This window comes from Helianthus annuus, chromosome 17 (assembly GCF_002127325.2).
Source record: "Helianthus annuus cultivar XRQ/B chromosome 17, HanXRQr2.0-SUNRISE, whole genome shotgun sequence".
NCBI classification, from domain to species: Eukaryota; Viridiplantae; Streptophyta; class Magnoliopsida; order Asterales; family Asteraceae; genus Helianthus; species Helianthus annuus.
In genome coordinates, this window is record NC_035449.2 from 191,390,434 (window position 1) to 191,412,552 (window position 22,119).

The window sequence follows — 22,119 nt, forward strand, 5'->3', positions numbered from 1 at the left end:
AGTCCTGTCACAAATCGTCACATTTTTCAAGTGATATATTGGCGTATATAGCGAAATAGATTTTCTAGAAATTTGTCGATTATAACGGACAATTTGTTATTATCATCTTTTAAGTACAAACTAATAATTATTATGCATTTTGTACGGGTTATGTTTTTTTTATTTTATTTTTTACTTTGGTGATTATGAATGTATAAGTTAAAATGAAATAGTTTAATAATAATGTCCAAAAAAATATAGAAAATGAGGGGAAGGAAGCCTAACATGATAAGGGTAAGTGGGTCCAAAAGAGCATCAACATATCTTAATGTGTTTATCATCATGTACTAAATTCACGAATACTATCTTTGATGCTATCAACTTTTGACCCACATTTACTTACTCTTCCATCACTACCACACATCATATGTAGGGACGTTTATTAGCCAACATAAATTCAGCCTCGAACCTAAAACAATTCAGAGAGAGATTTAAAGAATACTGGTGAATAATATTTTGTGTATTGTTTCACCAAAGAGTAAAATCAAAATGAAAAGAATACTTATAAATCTTAAGTATCCTAATGGGTCATGTTATTCTATAAAGGCTCCTAATTATAAGAAGTGTAAGAAGGATTTATAGAGTGACAAGTGTCCAATAACCTAAAATAAACCCACTACATCATCACCCAAAACCTAAACACCCACCCCCACCCCACCCCACCACCATCCAAAAACCTAACAACCCCCCCCCCCCCCCCCCGGCCGGCAAAAAAAAAAAAAAAAAACTATACCTCACCAAAAAACCTAAACCCACCCCCCAAAAACCTAATCCCCACCCCACCCCCAAAAACCTAACCACCCCCCCCCCTCCCAAAAAAAAAAAAAAAAATCTAAAAAAAACTAAACATCCACCCCCACACCCCCTCAGCCAAAAAAAAATATTATTATTATTTTTTTTGGGTGGGTGATGGGGGAAGGGGTGGGTGAGGGTGGGGGTTAAGATTTTTGGGTGGTGGTGGATATTTGAGTTTTTTTTTTTTTTTTTTTTTTTTTTTTTTTGTGTATTGGGTTTTTTAGGAGCCTTTATACCCTTCTTATAATTAGGAGCCTTTGTATTTGATCCTAATCCCTATCCTAATATTCAAATCAGAGATAATAAAACTAATAAACAAATTAAAGATAAATATTAAATTAAATAGTTAACCAGGTTAACATTGAGTTGGATGTTTGAAGCAACGTGTAGCTTGAAACAAAGTGTAGCAAATCAAGTATGTGAGAAACAGTGGTCAGACTCAGTGGCTGAGCTTGACCAAAAGTTTTGAGGAGGCGGAAAGTCATGAGACCAAATTTATATATTGTATAAATATTTAGACAAAATAATTGGGGGACAATTCTATATAATTTTAAAATTTTCGGTCGAAAAATAGGAAATTTTACACTTCTAACCGAAACATTCGGGGGGCGGGTGCACCCCCCACTTTACACTAAGCCACGCCTCTAGTGATACGTGGTCGAATAACGGTGCTCGTTTATGTTTAAGTTTGAGTTTTTACTTGACTTTTAATCTTGAATAGCCTACTTTTAATTAAATTTGTGTTTCGCAGGTTTAACGGAGTTTAAGGAGCTTTTCGAGAGCTTTACGGGTCACCGGGACGAGAAACGAACCACCGGGACGCGCAACGGGTCAACTAGGAGCAAGGAACGCGAAAAACAGGAGTTGAGGTTTGCACATGCCGTCGCCGACTGAAGAATTCCATCGCCAGAAGTTGCCGTAGACAGCGTGTTAGGTCGTCGGCTGTTTTCGGAAATTGCACACACCGTCGGCGACGGACCATATGGTCGTCGGCGACGGCCCCCTGATCTTGTGATCGCGAATTTTAGTTTTGGTTGTTGGGGGATGAGTTTAAAACATATCTTGAGCATTATTCCGGGGGTTACACATAATTTTGGAGTTCTGAATCATCTCTTGGAGCCACAACATTCCATTATCTTTTCACTAACATCATCTCATCACCAACCAATCCATCTCTAACATCCCTATCATCCATAACCAACCCGAATCATAAACTCAATTTACCATCATCATCAATCCCCAAACCCTAGTTCATCCATTCCACCATCCTCTCATCACCATCATTTACCAAAACCCAAACCATCATCCTTCCATCATTCCACAAGCTCAAGATGATCCAATTCAAGTCTCAATCATCAGTTGATCAAGTCCTTTCGATCATGCGCGGCTAATTTCTTGGAGGTTTCACCCCGGTGTAGACTTTTGTAAGGTTTAGGGTTTATTATTTGTTTGATACTTGGTTTGTGACTAATTGAATTGCATTTGAATCATTGGATAATTGTCATACGTTTGTATTGTATTTGCGAATTATCGAATGAATGATTAAATTTGAGTTTGTGAAATGAATATGCGTATTTATGGCTTGTCTTTTGATAGGATTTACTTGTCCAAAGTAACGAAGTGCATCGTGGTCCGTTGTCTATAACGTCGATAGTGATTGGCACCTAAGCTTTGTGATTGTCAAACCGTTAATTGTAACACCCCGAAATTTTGTGTCAAATAATGTATTGACACGTGTCTTAGGTTTACACGTGGTATTAAATACTAAATAAAGGACTAAAGCTGACAAACATTGAAAGTATGTAAATTCGAGGGTTAAAAATGTCAACAAGGGATAAATATACTGGACAGTAACCCTAAGTGATGCTCGTACCTTCAAACGAATGAATCATGGATCGTACGGAACGAATTGTGGAAGAAAGTGAGGAATTACAAACTACAGGGGCCAAATGTGTCAACATGTTTAAGTTATACCTCTGAGTGACCTTTGGGCATACCCGAGGCTTTGTAATGGTAAATTATACTCACTAGAATGCGCGATATAAATTTCACGAAGTTCCGTTTTAAAACGAGAAAGTTATGATCAAAATCGTATGCGAGGGGTTAAAAGCGTCAACATTGAAAGTTATGACTTTTCTGGTAATAATAAATTAACCAAGGGTTGATAAGTTGGGTAAAAGTTCCGAGGCCCTTATTCGTAAATAAAAGAGGCCCAAAACGCAAAGTTACCCCTTCGAAACCCAAAGGCCAAGTGCAATAATTAAAAAGATTTGAAAATCTTGAAAAACAAGTCTCAAGCGGGCCGCGTAAAGATTACAAAGGATCTTACGCGGGCCGCATTGTCAGTAAAGATATGGGCTCTGACGAATGGATTCAGGCGACCCGCGTAAAGGTTGCATGATCCTTAACGCGGGCCGCGTCAGCCCCCCAGATACAGAAAAGTCGGACAGGAGCACTGTTTGCTGTTTTAACCGACTTATGAAGCAATTATGAGAGCATGGGCGCCCCCTAAACGTCCCCTAGCACTCAGGGACACTTGGTGATCATCCAAGAACACTTGTAGCCTTAGTTGTCAATGATCTAAGATGTGAAGTTTACTATAAAAGGCCATTTAGTGCACCATTGTTCTTCACACCTTCAAACAACTCTTCTGATCATTTCTGGAGCTCAAGTGCCTTCATTTCTCATCCCTGGTCGTGCATAGGACTCTTGTAAGTATGCTCCACCCTTTGTGGTTTAGTTTTTGCATAGTTATAGCTTAAAAGTCAATCCGTCGTAATTAACGATTGACTTAACGATAAATCACAAATGGTCCAGTGGTTTGTCAAATCAAAGGTAGTTATATGTTGGTAATCATGTGGGCATTAAACCCCTAAAAGGGCACCCTCTGATTCCCACTCTAACTAGTCCGAATGTCGAGTCAAACTTGCTTAGAAAAAGTCAACAGAATGCTAATTTGCGATTTTATGCATAATCAGCAATGTAGATGGCGTGTAATCTGTTTTAACACTCATATAACATGATAATAAGTATATTAACTAGTCTAAGCTTGTTTGATTCGACCATTTACTATTTTGACCCGGTTCGGAACCGAAAGTCGCAAAACTTTGACTTTTGCTTTGACTTCAGTTCTGACCCGTTATGGTATGATTTAGATATGCCTTAGGACTCTCTTAGGACCAGGTTACATGATGGTATAACCCTCTGTGACCGGTTCGTTGTTTGTCCGAGTCTTTTGCACATTTCCGTTAAATGCCTACAAGTTGACCATAACGCCCTTTTTACTTTAAAACGATAATTTTGGACATGTGAAAGGACAATAACCTTAGTTACTGATTTCTAAGCATGTCCCTAAAATTTCATGTCAATCCGAGGTCTAGAATAGGAGTTATGCTAAATAGCGCAATTACGGAAACTTTAGTAATTAAACGGCGCAGGTAGCATAAAGCCTATCTAAACCCAAATTTCGACACCAAACCTTTTACACACTGATATAGAATAATATTTCGGGGTTTTTAAAGATTTTTAATTATTTTTAACCTGCTCATAACCTGCGGTTATGGCGTCGATTCGGTAAATACCGAATATACCCTTTTCGAACATAACTTGAGTTCTACATGGTATTTTGACCCGATTCCAGTTGCTACTGATTTTAAATAAAAAAATAAAGTATTTTGAACTTTATAAACTGTTCAGAAAACTCAGATTTCCTGGAGAACTCGGAAACCTCTTTTATAATCTTTAAAATCACCGAAATACCCCTACGGGGCATATATTGGAATTAAACTCGTTACGGGCATTATGGAAGGTATCCTACTGATACCACAACCTCTTTAAAGCATATTAACTTAGGAAACCCATGTAGGACTCTTACGGTTACCCGTTACGCCTTTTGCGCGCACGGTTCGGTTTATGTAACTAGTTTACATAAACTAGCCGAAACGGGTCAAACCTTATCGTTTTCACTTCAAAATCCAGAATGTGGTTATTATCCCCATATAAAACAAGTCTTCAAACTTGTTGGGTCCAAACCACATTCCATTCCCGGTTTTCGCCTTTCACACGATTAAACCGTATATATCCTTTGAAACTGACCGGTCTAAGCTAAGGCTAAATTAAAGACCCGTTGGGATTCTAATAGGTTGTTATAAACCTTCGTTCCAGATTAGGATACCAGTAAAAGATACTTGTATTTGTTTGATTGAGGTTATTACTTGCTCAGGTAAATACTTTTAACTTATTTTCCGTTATACGGGCTTGGGTTACGGTATATAAAAATACCGCTTGGTCGGGCAATTGACCCCAACTCATTAGTAGTTGGGTATTGTCAATGTGACCCGTTTAAAAATTTGTTTTGTTGGCTTTACGCCTTTGGGAGCTTAATGACCATGTCCCGGATATCCTTGGCATCATTTTACGAAATGGCCACGACCCCGACACGTGGGTGTAGGCGTACACCCGACAATGTGTCTATATTATTAAAGGTATAACCGTTGGTTTTCCCGCCACGGCTTTATGCTATGTGGCGTGTCTATTAACCTTAAACCCGGCACGACTCGGGCGACTGAACGCATAGTGAACATCTAATTCTTTTACAAGATTTAATTTATAAATTATCACAAGTTACAAAGAGTTTGTGCCTTGTGCATTCAAATCAATTTTATTAAACCTTTTTCAAAAGTGTCGATTGAATGTATTTACCAGTGTAAACTGACGTATTTTCCCCAAAAGATTAAATGCAGGTTCTACACGAAATAGGCTGGCCACTCCTTAGCATCGTTAGAGTCTCGCAAGCTTTAGATGCCATTATCTGTTGAACAATATTTCTTTTTATTTTTGATCCCCTGTGGATACATTTCGACTACTTGTGATACTTGGATATTACATTCGATAGTTGGAATATATCTATCTTTATGCTTCCGCTGTGCATTTAAATATTGTGTGGTTTGACTATATTGTTGCCAACTACGTCACGGTAATCCCCCACCGGGCCCACCGGTGAAACACGTGGAAATCGGGGTGTGACATTAATGAACTAATTCGATTAAACCAAGTTAAAATGTGTAATAACCCTAGGTCTTGCATTTGTTTAACCGGGTGTGAACCTTGTTTTCTCTATCTTTGTTTAAACCCTTAATTACATTCTTGCAATTGTTAATCTTTAGTTAGTTAATCAATCCAATCACCTTAGTAATTTTATTTAACATCTCTTTAATAAACAAAAAAACCATAAAAACAATTTAACAAGCTTCATAAAAGTGACATTTGTTTAAATTCACTCAAGTCCATTCACAAACCACATACTCTTCGTGGTTCGACCCCTTACTACCACTAGCTATCGTTAAGGGTAATTAGGGCTTATAAATCTTATCTTTGACCGGAGCGCGACACTCCGAGCATCTGGTCAGAGTATCACCATCTTCATAATCCATTCTTCTGTCTTTTTTCCTTTAGCTTGCGGAACATTGTTGATTCTTCTGCTTGTGTTTGATGCATGTTCTGGTCAGGGTTGGTATTTGATTCTTGCTGAACATTGTTGCGTTATTTGTTCCGATTTATACGAGTTAGCGAGCTCAAGCGAACTTTAATTTTCCAACTAGCTAATTCATACAGTTCAATGAGCGAGCTGCAAAACACAAATTATTAAATGACTTTAGTGAAATGTTAAGCTAAGTAAAAGATTGTCGACGTGGGGTTAGTCCACTTGGTAGAGACATATGTCTTTTAAAGGAGAGGTCTCAAGTTCAAACCTAAGCAAAGGAGAATAATTAGAATTATTTGTGTAATAGAGTAGGAGTAACGTTTCCGTTAAAAAGGTAGAAGTTTTAGACTCATGGTTTAGTGATCTATTGGTGTGATGTTTTCTTTTAATTGCAACTCAATTGGTATGGTGCTTGCTTTACAAAAAAATAGTGCAAGTTCAAATCTTTACAAATGCAATGTTAGTTATGAATTTAAGCAGTAGCGGTGATGAGGGTGTGCAAGGAGGACCACCGTACTGGGCCCGTGATTTCGAGGGGCACATGTTTTTTTAAAAAAAAAATCCGATATATATATATGTTATTTTTTTTTAAATAGTTATGGTTTAGAACTTAGCCCATTGCCATTAGGTTTAGTGAGTCCAATACCGATTTGATTTTAAAAAATAATAATAAAACATTACGGAAGATTATATTTTTTCGAGTTCGAAAAAGCTACATGAATTATCAGAGACGCTTATAGACGCTACTAAATTTAAGTGTTTGTTAAATAAAACAAGCATAACATTTAGAAAACAAAGAGTTTCTATCTCATTTGCATAGAAATTAAAATGCTTTAAAAATGCATTTTTGTAGAAAAATGTTTTAATATTTATAATAAGTTAAGTTTAATATATCTGTTGTAGTTTAAAATAAAACAATATCTTGTAAATGCAAATCAATATCATAGCTTTTATGAATGAAAGGAGGTAAAACTTTAGAAGTAAAGATAAATAAAAATTGAAGAATAATTTCCTTTTAAAATATAAAGTTCAGAAGTTCTGTAAAAATTGAAGAATAATTTCCTTTTAAAATATAAAGTTCAGAAGTTCTGTTTTTACCCTCGGTGAAAAGGGTTTTCATAAGGGAAGAAAGGCTGAACATATGCCTTTCCTTTTATTTTCTTTGCTTTATTGGTTTGTATTGAAGCCTTATAAGTTGTCTAGTTTTTAAATTTTTTTACCCAAGATAAATAATTTTTTTTTACCCAAGATTTGTTTACCATCTCCACATCATTCTTTTCATTAAATAAGCTAAATAATTGATGCCCCCTTTATAATATTTACAATCAATCACATTTATTCCAACATCATCAAATAAACTATATAAAGTCCTTGTTATAATGAACGACTTAATAGGACCAATGTTTAGAGTTAATTATTGTTTTCGTCCCTGTGGTTTGTCAAAAATCACTATTTTAGTCCATTAGTTTAAAATTGCGATTTCAGTCCCTGTGGTTTCACTTTCGTAACCATTTCAGTCCCTGTGGTTTCACTTTCGTAACCATTTCAGTCCATTATTCTGTTAAGTACAGGACTAAAATGCTTACGAGGTGGACTGAAATGGTTACGAAAGTGAAACCACAGGGACTGAAATCACAATTTTTAAACTAATAGACTGAAATAGTAATTTTTGACAAACCACAGGGACGAAAACAATAATTAACTCCAAACCACAGGGACGAAAACAATAATTAACTCCAATGTTTATATTAGACAAACTACATATCATGTGTTGTTGACTGAAAGTCAACCTTCTTGACGCAGTTAACTTGTGAACATCGTCTTCATTGAAAATCATTGAAAAAACTATGGTTTTATTCATCTATAAACTGTTAGATATTTTAGTGTAATCGAGATTAACTTGATAATTAAAGAGAATTTAAATAAACATCGAACAAGTTAAGAGGTGCGGAGTGCACACTTGTTCGAGTTGTTATAATTCTAAGTGTTCCGGCGGAGCCCCGAATGGGGGTTCCAAGGTGGCGGGGGCTCCGGGGGCAGCGCCCTCAAAAGCAGGGTCCAAGGGGTAGAGCCCCTAACTGGGATCGAGTTGCTAGGTCAGTTGGAAAAAAGTTTATTTCTATTAAATTACTTTATTAAAAATTATTAAAAATGGCTTAAAATTTAATCTTCCAGAAATTAGAACATAATTTCTTAATGGAAAATAAGGCCATTTTTAGAGGTATTTTAATTTTAAAAATAATATCTGCCAACAAGAAGTTACCAGCCTTTCATCCCCAACTTCGAAATTAGGGTTCTTGGTCACATTTAGTGGTTCATTCACGAATTTGCAATACACACATACTATGTTATGTTCTCGAATTTAGAGTTGTATCCGATTAAATTATTTGGGAGAAATACCGAAATAATTTGATTTAAGAGTGATTACCCGTCTCTCTGATTATCCGTTTACAAAATTCCCCAACGAAAACTTGTAAGCTTTATATCTATCTTGATAACATAATTCTTAACGTATGTGTGCTTGGTACCCTGTTCACTTTGATGGCTTCTTCCTTGTATCCTTCCATATATTTAAGTTATATTATACCATCCTTAGTATATTGTGCATTCTCGCGAACAATGCAACCTCCACCAGGAGCATATTGGTTAGGTGTTCGTGGCTGTGTTGTATAAAACGTCATCTGAGCCTCGGTTAATCCGACACTCATGAGCATCGCGTGTTGGTGTATAATCCTAGAATTAATTAAAAATTGTATATGATGACTAAATGTGAAATACATAAAATCGAATGTTTACATATGAAATCACATATTAGTGGCCTCTATTTTCTCTTCTCGTCTTTTCCTTTCTTGGGATTTAGATGATGTGCTCACATGTGAACACCGATTTTAATGGTTATGAACATTGAAAATGAGGTAATTTTTTAAGTTGTTCACGTGTGCACATATGGAAATTGAACTTGGATATTTATTTGTTTAAAAAAGATATCTTTTTTAATTATCTATATAATTTTCTTCCATACTTTAACCATCCCTCCATCATAATCATTTATTTATTTTTTTTGTCTAAACTTTTTCTTGTATTTGTTAAACAGTAATATGTTTCTCTTGAATTTCACATAAGCTTTTCCTTGAATATTTTATAATTTAAGTGTTCTGAACAAGTATATTTGACATTTATTATTTTGTCAAGTAAATATGATATTATATTATTTGGTCATGTAACTATGATATTATATAAGTTTTAGGCTATATGGTAAACTCACATTGTAAAATAAAAGTAAAATTATACAATAATTAACAAAATTAAAAGATTAAGATAATTTTTATTATTATTATTATTATTATTATTATTATTATTATTATTATTATTATTATTATTATTATTATTACTATTATTACTATTACTATTACTATAATTGATGCTACCAGCAACATTCATCATTTTCCGTTTCAGAAAGGACTAACACATCTACTAAATAATTCATGCTAATGCATGCATATGAATGATTATATTGTATAGCATTAACTATCTATTGCACTCAACGTATAATGAAGCCATATAAATAGTTAAATGATGCAAAGGTATTTTTCTTATGGAGTTAATAGGACAAAGGAGTTTAACATTTTTACTAAATGTAAAGAAATCGGTTTATACTCATTTGCTTCCATAGAATTTGTCATAAAGCAATCGGTTTTGATGCCCGCTTAAACCCTTGTCAAAATTGATTTTACAACTGTTTGTGACTGGAATTTAATTTTTATATTATTTATTTTACAAATTTGATACAGGTTTGCCACTGGCATTTTATTTTATATTTTATTTTATTATTTTTTCGAGTGCCTCGTCAATCAATTGAAACATTGTAAAATTTGCGAATGTTTTTGCAATCGACATTATAACTAAACTAGTTATGATTTATTTAATTTTCAAAAATTTTGAAGGATTTGAAACCGAAATTTAGGGTATCAAAAGTACTTGTTCTTTTGTAGTTTGAAATTTGTTGTTGACAGAATAGTTAAAACGAATTTAAATATATAAGTTTCAATATCAAGTAATAATAATATCCTGACACAGCATATATATAGCCATATATGGTTTTAGCCTTTCAGTAAACATAATTATACATATTATTCATACTTTTCAAGTGAATATATTGTTATTTCAAAGATTATTTCATGCATTTTTTTCTTTACTTTTTTGTTGGAGACGATTAGACGAATACGAAACCACCCTACCAACATCATTCGTTGCTGGGCACAACACCAATATATAGATGCGCGTGCCCCAACACTTCCAACAGTCTTAATCAATCACACAATTTCGCCTTTTGTATTGTATAGGTTTTGTATTATGGTTTTTAAAAATGCATGATGATCAAATCACACGGAAAAAAAGAAGAGTATGATGGAGAAAACATTATGTCGCATGTGATCTTATTAAGATGATCACACCTTATTATATTGAACGACGAATCAACCTACTCCAACATATATTTATACTTGCACCTTACAGGATTTAAATCATTCATTTTTTGGTACGAAAGACAAATACTTACCACTACACTACCTTCCTTAACGACGTGTTAGTTTTTATTTATGTGTTTTTTATGATTTTAGAAGGTGACAAGAGTTGCAGGTACACCATACCATATGTTGGAAATTGAACAATTTTTGGTATATTAGAAAAGTATAAAGAATTAGGAACAAACCAATCACTTATGTTTATAGGGGTTGCGATTTTAGCACTCCAAGAAAGTCACTGAAATTTATATATTTGGATTTTAATCAGTAGAACACATATCTCTACATATTTTAATATATATAGATTTAAATAAAGTAGAAGAAGACAATGTAAGTACAATTTCAGACATTCCAAAATATTATTATATGACTAGAATAAACATGAAAAAAATAAACACCTAAGCATGAGAGGATTATGCTCGAAACCTTGGAGATGAAGTGTTACACACTGAGATTTTTGCCTCCTTTCTTGTCTCCTTATCACTTTACACATATACATGAATTGATAAAATAAACAAACACACACAAATGAATCTATATATATAGGATGAGATATATATATATATATATTATTTTTGTAATACTAACCTTTTAATTAGAGAAAATAAAAAAATAAAACTGATTGATGATAGTAGTTCTCATGATTCTCATATATCATCACTTCTCTTTTCAAATATATTTAGAAGCAAGGATAATAGAACAAAAAAGCATAGAATATGAGAACCAACCTACTATTATTTGCCCCAAATGGAGAGTAGTTTGAAGTGATACAGTTGATATAATTTTCAAACTGTAAACATATATAGGGAGATTTAACAAGAAATCACGAAAGTAGTACAACATTTTTATGTATGCTTCACAAAGAAGAAGAAGAAAATGTTGGTAATACATAACACAAGTGTAAAGATGATATTTCTTCTTCAAAGTTGTTGTTTATACTTAATCTTATACCACTATATATGTATGTAAACCAACATATATTCTTATTTTGCATGGAAAAGTGACACAACTTGTTTGCTATTCATAAGGAGGTAGCGATACAGCTTTTTGCCCGTTTACCTGCCATTAATCTGTAATCGTCTCTGTTTTAATGAAAATCTATTATAATAAAGGGTTTATAAAAAAAAGTGACCCAACTAAATTTTGGTACACTAAAATCTATAAATTTGTTAAAAATATATGAAATTATTTTTTTTACTTAATTTTGTCATATTGAAAATCCTAAGCTTATTTAAAATGCACATATTTGTTAATCATTTTTATATAATGACTTGTTACCAATTAAAATTGTCAATTTTCTCAACATTTTCAAAATAATATTAATGACACACAAATAAATAATTAGATACGCGTAACATCTTATTTTGATACAATGACAAGCTTATTATTTGAACTTTTTTCATTTGTATGTGTTTTAGACAAATTATTAAGTACTTTCATATAGTAAAAGGAGTCTTGAGAGACTTTTCATGTATTTTTTTTTTTTTACTAAAAAGACATTAATATGACAAAATTAGCTTAAAAAACTCTTCGTGCAAGGAAGCGTGTTTTTTCCTTTAACTCAACATTAGATACATAACTTTTTTTAATGTTAAACTAAATCATCGGATATCCCGGGATGCCTTTAATCGAGCAAATGCATTTCCTTCTCCATAACGGCCAGAGTTGGATGCATATATACCTGAACCACCAAGCCACCAGTTCCGGTAAAAACCCGCCCGCCCAAAGGCCCACTATGGTAAAACCCCGTTCGGCTTGGTTTCGAACTAACGGCCTCCAGAGAGGCCTAGTTCTAAACTTTATTGCAACCACCAATATCCTTCAAAGTGATGCTAGTGAGAGTTAACTTGGGATCTAATAAAAGATACCAAGTAACTAACCACTAGACCAAGTTATCTAGACAACGTTACATACACAGCTATTAAGATAAAAAAATAAAACAAGAGCTTTTATAAAAGAGGTGTACCTTGCTATATATGTGACATAAATGATGATGAATTGAATGGTCAAAACTCAAAAGGACTGTTATAATTGTCAGTCAACTACTACTTTATGCTTATTAGGATTGGTCCATTTCATAAAAATGAACTCATATTCTACTATCTTCCATTCATTATTTGTAAGCAGATCTAAGAAAATCAAAAGTAAGTGAGGTTCTCATATTTAAATGCTAGAGTTTAATCATAACCTCTTAGCTTGGTATGTCCTCTTTATTTAGGGTATTGGATTTTAATAATCCCAAGTTTCACTAATTGGCTGGTAATAATCCCAACTTCAAAAATTGCCTACAACAGTCCCAACTTATAAGATTTTGGCCACCAATGATCCTTGTCTAACTGGGTTATAACCTTGTTGGACTGGTGACCTGCAACTTATTTCGGCGACCCGTTTTACCCCTGAAACCACCAAACGAGACCACCACCAATCATCTCCGACCTCCTGTAATCTTCTCCGCTTCTCAAAAGTTTAAAATTTCCACCATCTACGCAACTCCGGTGACCTGCAACTTATTCCGACGACCTTCTTTACCCCTGAAACCACCAAAGGAGACCACCACTTGTCATCTCCAACCTCTAGTGACCTTCTCCGCCGCTCAAAACTTCAAAAAACTAACTGGGTTATAACCTAGTTAGACAAGGATCATTGGTGGCCAAAATCTTACAAGTTGGGACTGTTGTAGGCAATTTTTAAAGTTGGGATTATTACCGGCCAATCAGTGAAACTTGGGATTATTAAAATCCAATACCCCTCTTTATTTATCTATTTTTCTCTTAACACACTTACACAAACACAAGTATATTATGTATGTGTGTGTAATATACATATAGAAAAAATAAATTGCATGTCTAGTGGCGGACCCAGAAATTATTTGCTGGGGTGCGGATGAGTGGTTCAAGCATATTTTCAGGGGCTTCGGTCGGGTTTTTTGCCTAAAAAATACACTAAATTTCTTTTTCAAGGGACTTTTTCAAAGGATGCGCCCGCCCACCCTGGGCTTCACCTAGGTCCGCCCTTATGCATGTCACACACACATATATATACATACTGTGAGAGAGAGAGAGAGAGGTGTTTTAGAAGACATTATATAAAGGGAGAAAAGGGTGTTTTGGTTTAATATTTGCTCTGGAGAGAAAGATATATACAAGTGAGTGTTTTTAGAGAGAGAAAGATTAGAGAGAGAGAATGGAGGAGCAACTAAGCCAATCAACTATAACTCATCTCCTTCAACACACATTGAGAAGCTTTTGCATCCATGAAAACTCACAGTGGGTGTATGCTGTTTTTTGGAGGATCTTGCCTAGAAATTATCCTCCTCCTAAGTACAATATTTTTATACATTTTTTTTTTTAATTTTAGCAAGTTTCTTTTGTTGTATATATCAATCAATATATGCAATAAAAACTGAAAACAAAGTTAGGCATATGTATCATGTTCTTATATATTCTCAATCAGATGGGATACTCAAGGTGGAGCATATGATAGGTCAAGAGGCAACAGAAGAAACTGGTACATTTATTTATTTATTTATTAATCTATTCTTATTTTTCAATCATAATATTTTTGCTTTAGTTAACTATTTACAAGTTCTTGCTTAACCAAATACTTAATATATTTTTTTTTTTATAAATAAATGAATAGGATATTGGCATGGGAGGATGGTTTCTGTAATTTTGCAGCCTCAACAGCCGGAGAGATGAGCTCCGGCGACCGTCTGGCATATCCAAACCACGAATACCAACAATCGCAAGGCCTTCAACCGGAGCTTTTCTTCAAGATGTCCCATGAAATCTACAATTACGGAGAAGGGTATATTTTTTGTAATTATTTTTCTATTTTACCATGTAACTGCTTGGGTGCATGCAATTAGTTACAACATCTTCATTGAGGGTTATTTAATTTTTTTATTTGTTTTTCAGATTAATTGGGAAAGTAGCAGCAGATCATAGTCATAAGTGGATTTTTAAAGAGCCAAGTGATCAAGAAAATAGCTTTTTATCTGCTTGGAATAACTCAGCAGACTCGGTAAGTCATCATAGCAAAGCTAAGATAAGGTCTCTGAAGAAGGTAAGATGTAGACAACCTTACCTCTACCCTGTAGGAATAGAAGCGATACGTATATTTTTAATATCTTCGGCTACAAAAACTGGTATGTGCTATATTCATATCCATAGATCGAAAAAAAAAACACCTTGCTATGGAACTGGTCCGTAGCTATCAATTCACTTCGTCGCTAATCGGTTTGCTATGGATCACATTGTTGATTTTCTAGATTTTGACTGCTTAAGAATTAAATATAGTAAGTCATTCAATTACTCATTAACCAGTTTTAAGCACAACTGAAATATTTTTTAACTATGTTTAAAAGTTCATATTTGTAGTTAAAGGAAATCTATCTGATTTGTGACTACCAACTTCCACTGTATTAATGCATAAAGTTCACTAGTTAAGATAAATAAATTTATAGAATCAACCAAAGTTTTTCTAGCTAGGGTTCTCATTCTCTTTTAGGTAGGGTTAGTTAAATTGATTATAAATGAGATCATTTATTTATTTATGGGTACTTCTTTATTTGCTTGAATTACAGCATCCTAGGACATGGGAGGCTCAGTTTCAAGCTGGTATAAAGGTATAAATACAGTAGAACATAATTTACAGAACTATATATGTGTATATACAAAAGCACACATATATATACATCTTCTTAACTAATTATATCTAAATTACTTTAATGTTTTTTCTACAAGACTATTGCTTTGATTGCTGTAAGAGAAGGTGTTATTCAACTGGGATCCATTAACAAGGTTGCCTCTCTCTCTCTATATATATATACATACACACACACACACACTGAGTTAGGGGTGTGCACGGTTCGGTTCGGTTTTTGGTAAAACCGAAACTGTAACCAAAAGTTTGGTTTTCGGTTTTTTTAAAACCGTTCGCGTTCGGTTTTGGTTTTTTCTGTTTCGTTTCTTTCGGTTTTAGCAACGGTTCGGTTTGGTTTTTCGGTTTTTGAAACAAGTTATGTATGATTCAAAAATAAACAGTATAATTCAAATTTTACGAATCTTTTTAAATGTTTACATTTATGTTAATATATTTAGTCTTTTTTAATTAATATTGTTCACATAATTAAATCTAACCTTCTAATCTATTTTAATGTTTATTCAAACTTTTTATTAAGATGTTTTCTTTTATAATACTTTTAAAATCATTTAATTTTTATATTAAATTTTGTTATTTCTAGTAAACAATGGATAAATCATTTCAATGATATATAAACATGTTAATGTTCTTATTATAAATATTTAACAAAGAATAAAACTAATAATTCTTAGTAGCATGGATCAAATACTTAAACTTAAACATAATAATAATAATAATAATAATAATAATAATAATAATAATAATAATAATAATAATAATAATTATTTCGCAAATGTTTATCAAACAGTAAAAGACTTTAAATATATATAAACAAAAGTAATGAGAAAGTTTGTTATGAGTTGCAGAGAGTTGCAAAATGTAAGACATGGATGTTTTAAAAGCTGATACATTTACGGACACCTGAACATGATTAATGTGTCCTACGTCAATTTACAGTTGTTGTTGAAACACAATCGACATGTCACATGTGTGGTCATATCATATCATGTAATAGATAAATAATAAATGTAGTAATGGTAATCATGAAAAATAATTATTATACAATAATAGTAAACACACGATAATAACATTTTTTTTAATTTTCTACAAAGCTAGTTATGAAGAGAACATTGTATTTTACTTTTAGAAAAAATCATAAAAATGTCTAAAAATACTACACATTTTAATGTCTAAAAATTTGTAAATTAACTTTAAGAATCCTTATGACTTTCTCATCTAATTTTAGAGTTTCATATAAAATAATATTGTGAACATATAAAAATTAAAGATATTCATTATTCATAATTGTTCAGTTAAACTGCATTTTACTTAATTTGTCACTATATATATACCTGATCCTAAATGGGATCTCAAGGTAATTAAATACTTGTTCTTGAAATTAGGAAAATGCCCTTATTTACAAAATACTCTTGCATGCATCTTTGAAAATACAATGCTCATCACTACAAACTTAAGTCTTAAAAACCTCAATTTCCTGTTTTGTATCAACCATGTTAAATAACTAAATATGTCGGTTATCACCCGGTTAAGGTAGGGTTTACGGATTTAATCCGTCTGTAAAGATCCGCTGGGAAACCATGCGTTAGTAATGTCTTCACCGATGAATATTACCACTTGATTAATATCACCGACCGGTTACCAACAGGTAATGTACTATTAGCAGTGGTGGATTCAGGAACTTTTTCCAGTGGGTTCGTTTTGGTAGATTTTCACTATTTTTTTCCAAATCGCACACGGTTCTCACTGTTTTTTTTCCAAGCCGTGTGGGTTCATGTGAACCCACAAAACAAGGCTGGATCCGCTCTGATTGTTAGTAATAGTTTTTTTTTCTAGTAGTGAATCCCTACAACTAGATTTTTTAATTGCATTTTTATAAGTTGATAATTCCAAATTTTGTTCATTTTTTATGTCTACTTGATATTAATTAAAGGTGATAGAAGATTTGAACTTTGTTGTGATGCTAAGAAAGAAACTAAGCTACATAGAGAGCATCCCAGGGGTACTATTACCACACCCATCATCCTCATTGTACCCTTTTAAACCAGAAGGGTGCAACATGCTAGAAGCATGGCCATTCCATGGCGGCAGCGGCGGTGGTGATTTACAAGCAGTTTACATTCCACCAACCAACATAACTCCTTCCATGAGCAGTCTTGAGGCTCTCCTATCAAAACTCCCATCAGTCGTGCCGGTTTCTTCATCAACGCTACCAGCTCCACCATATTGCGAGGCGACACAACCACAGTTTGTGGCGGTTGAACCGGAGAAGGAGGTGGTAAAGGAGGGGGATGAAGAGGAGGAGGAGGTTAAAGATGTGGGAGAGTGCAGCAGTTCTATGTCATCTTATGGTCATCACCATCAGCATTTTCAACATCATGATTTAAATGTAAGTAGTTGCATGACCAATAATAGGTATTAGTTACTTATATGTAGTTGAATTAGTTGATAATTACTAGTGCTTAATTATGTATGTAGTAGTTCTAACTAATCATATATTAATTAGCATGTCTTTTTTCATATGTATAATATCTTTTTTTTTTCTCTTGAGCATTTTGTTACTTTTTATTTTTAATTTTAATGACATAAATAATGCTAAGGAGCCTTCAAGTAGCTACGTGGTAAGAAACACTTGAGTCCTCAGCTTCAAATCTAGCTTTTAATGGTTTTTTTGTGTATAATTATTTGGTAGAGGGTTTAAATGAGAAGAATTTTTTTGAAAGAAGAAAAAAGAAAAAGTTTCAACTAATAAGAATGCTTCATTTTATTTCATTTAATATTTGTATTTAATTTTAATATAAGGGTATATTGGTAAACTTACATAAATCATTAATTTGTATTCTTCCTCTTTAATAACTAACTAAATTGAATTTGTAACTTCTTTTCAAAATATATATTTTTTTCAATTTCAAAAAACAACTTAATTTAAAGTGTAAAATAAATTACTAGGTGTGTAGGATAAATTACGAGTTGTGTAAGATATATTTCGAGGTGTGTAGGATAAATTTCGACTGTGTAGGATAAAATTCTATATTGTGTAGGGTATATGTAGGAAAATTTTGATATGTGTAGGTTTTGTAGATTATATGTAGGATAATTAATGATTAGTTGGCTAATTAATTAAAGAGAGAAAAATTAATGCTATGAGTTATAAATGAAATAGTATTTTACTAATATGCCATTTCTTCTTTTTCTTCTCACATTAAATTTCTTCTCAAATGAACCTTCCCCTAACTATTTGATCTTAACGTCATATGCGAAAATGACTAAATTACCAAATCGTTTGCTCATAAAGATAGGAGGCTTAGGGTGTAAGGGGTGCTCACCTAAGAGGTGAGTCTCCTCTCTTACGCCAAACCAATACTCGTGTGTCACGTCAACTCCCCTCTTAAACTCCCCTAACACCCTAAATTGATGGCGGCACTCCCCTCTTAGGTGACTTGGTTTTTTATTAAAAAAAAAAAAGCAAGAAAATCTCTCATTGGTCCACTCATTCTCTCTCCTCCCTCTCTCCTCCCCCTCTCTTCGGTGAATCCCCACCCATTTCACTCCCCTAAACCACTCACCTAAGGGATGGCGGCGGTGTTCCCCTTAGGTGAATGTGGTCACCGAATGCACTCACCGAATACACCCCGTGCACCCTTATATATAGGGGATGGTTTAATTAAAAACCCCTAATTAAAGTGAAAACTTGAAAATTAACTAAAAAAGTCTAAAAAATATGTCAGTTTTATTTTTTTTTTTTTACAAACTTTTGCTACTTTTTATATATAGAAAAAAAAATCTTTTTTCAAAAAAAAAATGTACTGCACATGTTCATTATATACTTAAAGTTAGCTTTTGGGTTTATTTTTAGGTTTTTTTTTTTTTGTTGGGGGGGGGTCAGGTAGTTTAGGCTTTTCCGTATTATTGCACATGTGCAGTACAATTTTTTTTTGAATTTTTTTATATATATAAAGTAGCGAAAATTTATTAAAAAAATGTATGTTTTTGAGGATTTTTTAGTTAGTTTTTAAGTTTTCACAATAAAATGAGTTTTCGCTTGTAGTTAGTGTACAACATCAAAAAAAGAATTTACAATATTAAATAATTCATTTATCATCTCAAAATCACTCTTATAGATTTTTACACATGTGTAAATATAACAAATTTACACATGTGTAAATGCCAAACTTACATATGTATAAATTTTCTTTATATACGAATTCGCGTAAATTTAAACGTGTAATCTAACATTGTATTCGAATAACGATGAAGAAGAACTGAGGTTGACAACTTAGGCGATTAACAATTTATCTCCTCGGTCCTACATACAATCGTCCGTGTGGATAACCAATAAAGGAGCCCATTTTTACTTGTTGCACAAGACATCCAAAATCTTAGGGACGCTCCGACGTTTTTAGGAACATAGAAGTATAATCATTTCAGAAAGTTAAAAATTCCCAAATTTTAAATACCATGTGTTTTACTACTTTGCTAACAACCAATTATCAGGCTCAATCCGCTTCGCAACGCTTAAATTTTTCTACTTTTCTCACTACCCCATGATCTACTAGAATATGCATATCACCAAACGTCCACTTGTATATAAGAGAACACAGTGCATGCCCTAGTGATGTGCAAGCTTACAAGTTACAACATAATTGTAATTACTAATTAGTTATGTTTATACCTCTAATCCACGTAATGGACTATAATCTATGTTTGTGTGCATCAAACCAATCATTAAAAAATGTTAATAAGATAGGCAAATTGGAAAATAATAATCCCATCTTTCTGAAATTGGCCGATAATAATCCCAAGTCGGTTATTAGCCAATAATAATCCGACCTCGTCCAGTTTTTTTGTAAAATAGTCTGACGTTAAAATAGATTAACGGAGTTAAGTGTTTTTCCGAATTACAAACCGATGTTTTAGGGCTTCTCATCAGAACGAGGATACGAGTCGATTGATGTAAAACTTACCTCGAAATACTGCCCCCAACCCACGAAAACGGTGCTTCAATTCGGGTGTTTAACTTCCAATTAACAAAATTCAAGCCATTTCGAACACAATTTCGAGGTAAGTTTTACATCAATCGACTCGTATCCTCGTTCTGATCAAAAGCCCTAAAACATCGGTTTGTAATTCGGAAAAACACTTAACTCCGTTAAGCTTATTTTAACGGCAGACTATTTTACAAAAAAATTGGATGAGGTCGGATTATTATTGGCTAATAACTAACTTGGGATTATTATCGGCCAATTTCAGAAACATGTGATTATTATTTTCCAATTTGCCTAATAAGATATAGCGTAACAACTTAGAATACATAAGATCCAAATATTTTAAATCTTCAAACAAGTGTGATTACATTTCATCATATATAAGAAACTAAAATTATCCATTATCCTTGCAAAATAGACAACAAGCTAAACCTCTCTCTCTCTCTCTCTCTCTCTATCTCTATCTCTCTCTCTCTATCTACTTATGCAATCTTATGGCAAATCTTTACAAAGCCAACAACCTAATTAATTCTTAAAAATATTTTTGGAGGTTTCTAAAATAGGTAGGCCCAAAAGGGGGAAATACTTTTGCAGTTCTGTGACGGAATGTGAATTGTGAAGGTCAACAAAATAGGTCGGCCCAAAAAGTAAAGCCCAAACTATTAATTTGGTTTAAAAATTGGTATGACAGGTTTTTTTTATACCGTAGCCAAGTTTTAGGAATGCATGCACTTTGATTGTTCTAGTTTCTATTAACATGTAATCTTGTTTAATTAAAGTTTCGAGTTAAATATTTGGTTGGTCTATGTGATTTGCTAATATTGCAGACTTTGTCTCAGTTATTAAATAATTACACACTTAATCCTGGTGGTTGTAATTTTTACATCCAGGTGATCCCTATCACTAACCTATCTTAAATATCTCATTTAGACATATATTAAATTACTATACTGCCCTTAACAATAAAAAAGTAAAGAGTAAATTGCCATTTTAGTCCCTGAGTTTTGTTCAAATTTGTCATTTTGATCCAAATAGTTTTTTTTTTTTTTTTTGCATCTGGGTCCCTGACTTTTCCCTTTTATTGCCATTTTGATCACTTTGCCTAACTCCATCTAAAAATCCAGTTACTCTTTTCAATTTAAATCTTTTCAGTTGCCATTTTGATCCAATTCTTAAAAAAACAAATATATATATATATATATATATATATATATATATATATATATAGGCAAATTGGAAATAAATAATCCCAACTCACTGTTACTGGCCAATAATAATCCCAACTCATTTAATCACCAATAATAATCCGAACTATTCACTTTTGTATGTAAAATACTCCCACGTTAAAAAAACACTAACTAGGTTAAAATATTGCTGATGTGGCTTAACATGTGTGGACTGACGTGGCTGGTTAACATCTTACCTATGTATAAAATGATTATCAGCCTCATTTGCACACACAATCGACTGAATTTGCCCAATTTGTAGAATTAGGGTTTTGAAGGAGAGTGCGATTATGTGTGCAAATGAGTCTGATAATCATTTTATACACATGTAAGATGTTAACCAGTGTCACACCCCAACCGATGGCGGAATCATCGGGGCGCGGCACTGAGCGAAACAGATTGTTCAG

The 22,119-nt window shown here is 33.2% G+C and overlaps 1 protein-coding gene across 1 annotated transcript; it reads left to right on the forward strand.

The window, feature by feature from the left end:
- Positions 1–13,937: 13,937 nt before the first annotated feature.
- On the forward strand, positions 13,938–18,023 carry LOC110925535 (protein RICE SALT SENSITIVE 3). Its single transcript, XM_022169475.2, has 7 exons — positions 13,938–14,159; positions 14,293–14,346; positions 14,479–14,646; positions 14,757–14,862; positions 15,425–15,466; positions 15,585–15,641; positions 17,435–18,023. Exons 1-7 carry the CDS (start codon positions 14,023–14,025, stop codon positions 17,921–17,923), a joined length of 1,053 nt encoding a protein of 350 aa, XP_022025167.1. The 5' UTR covers positions 13,938–14,022; the 3' UTR covers positions 17,924–18,023.
- Positions 18,024–22,119: the final 4,096 nt, after the last annotated feature.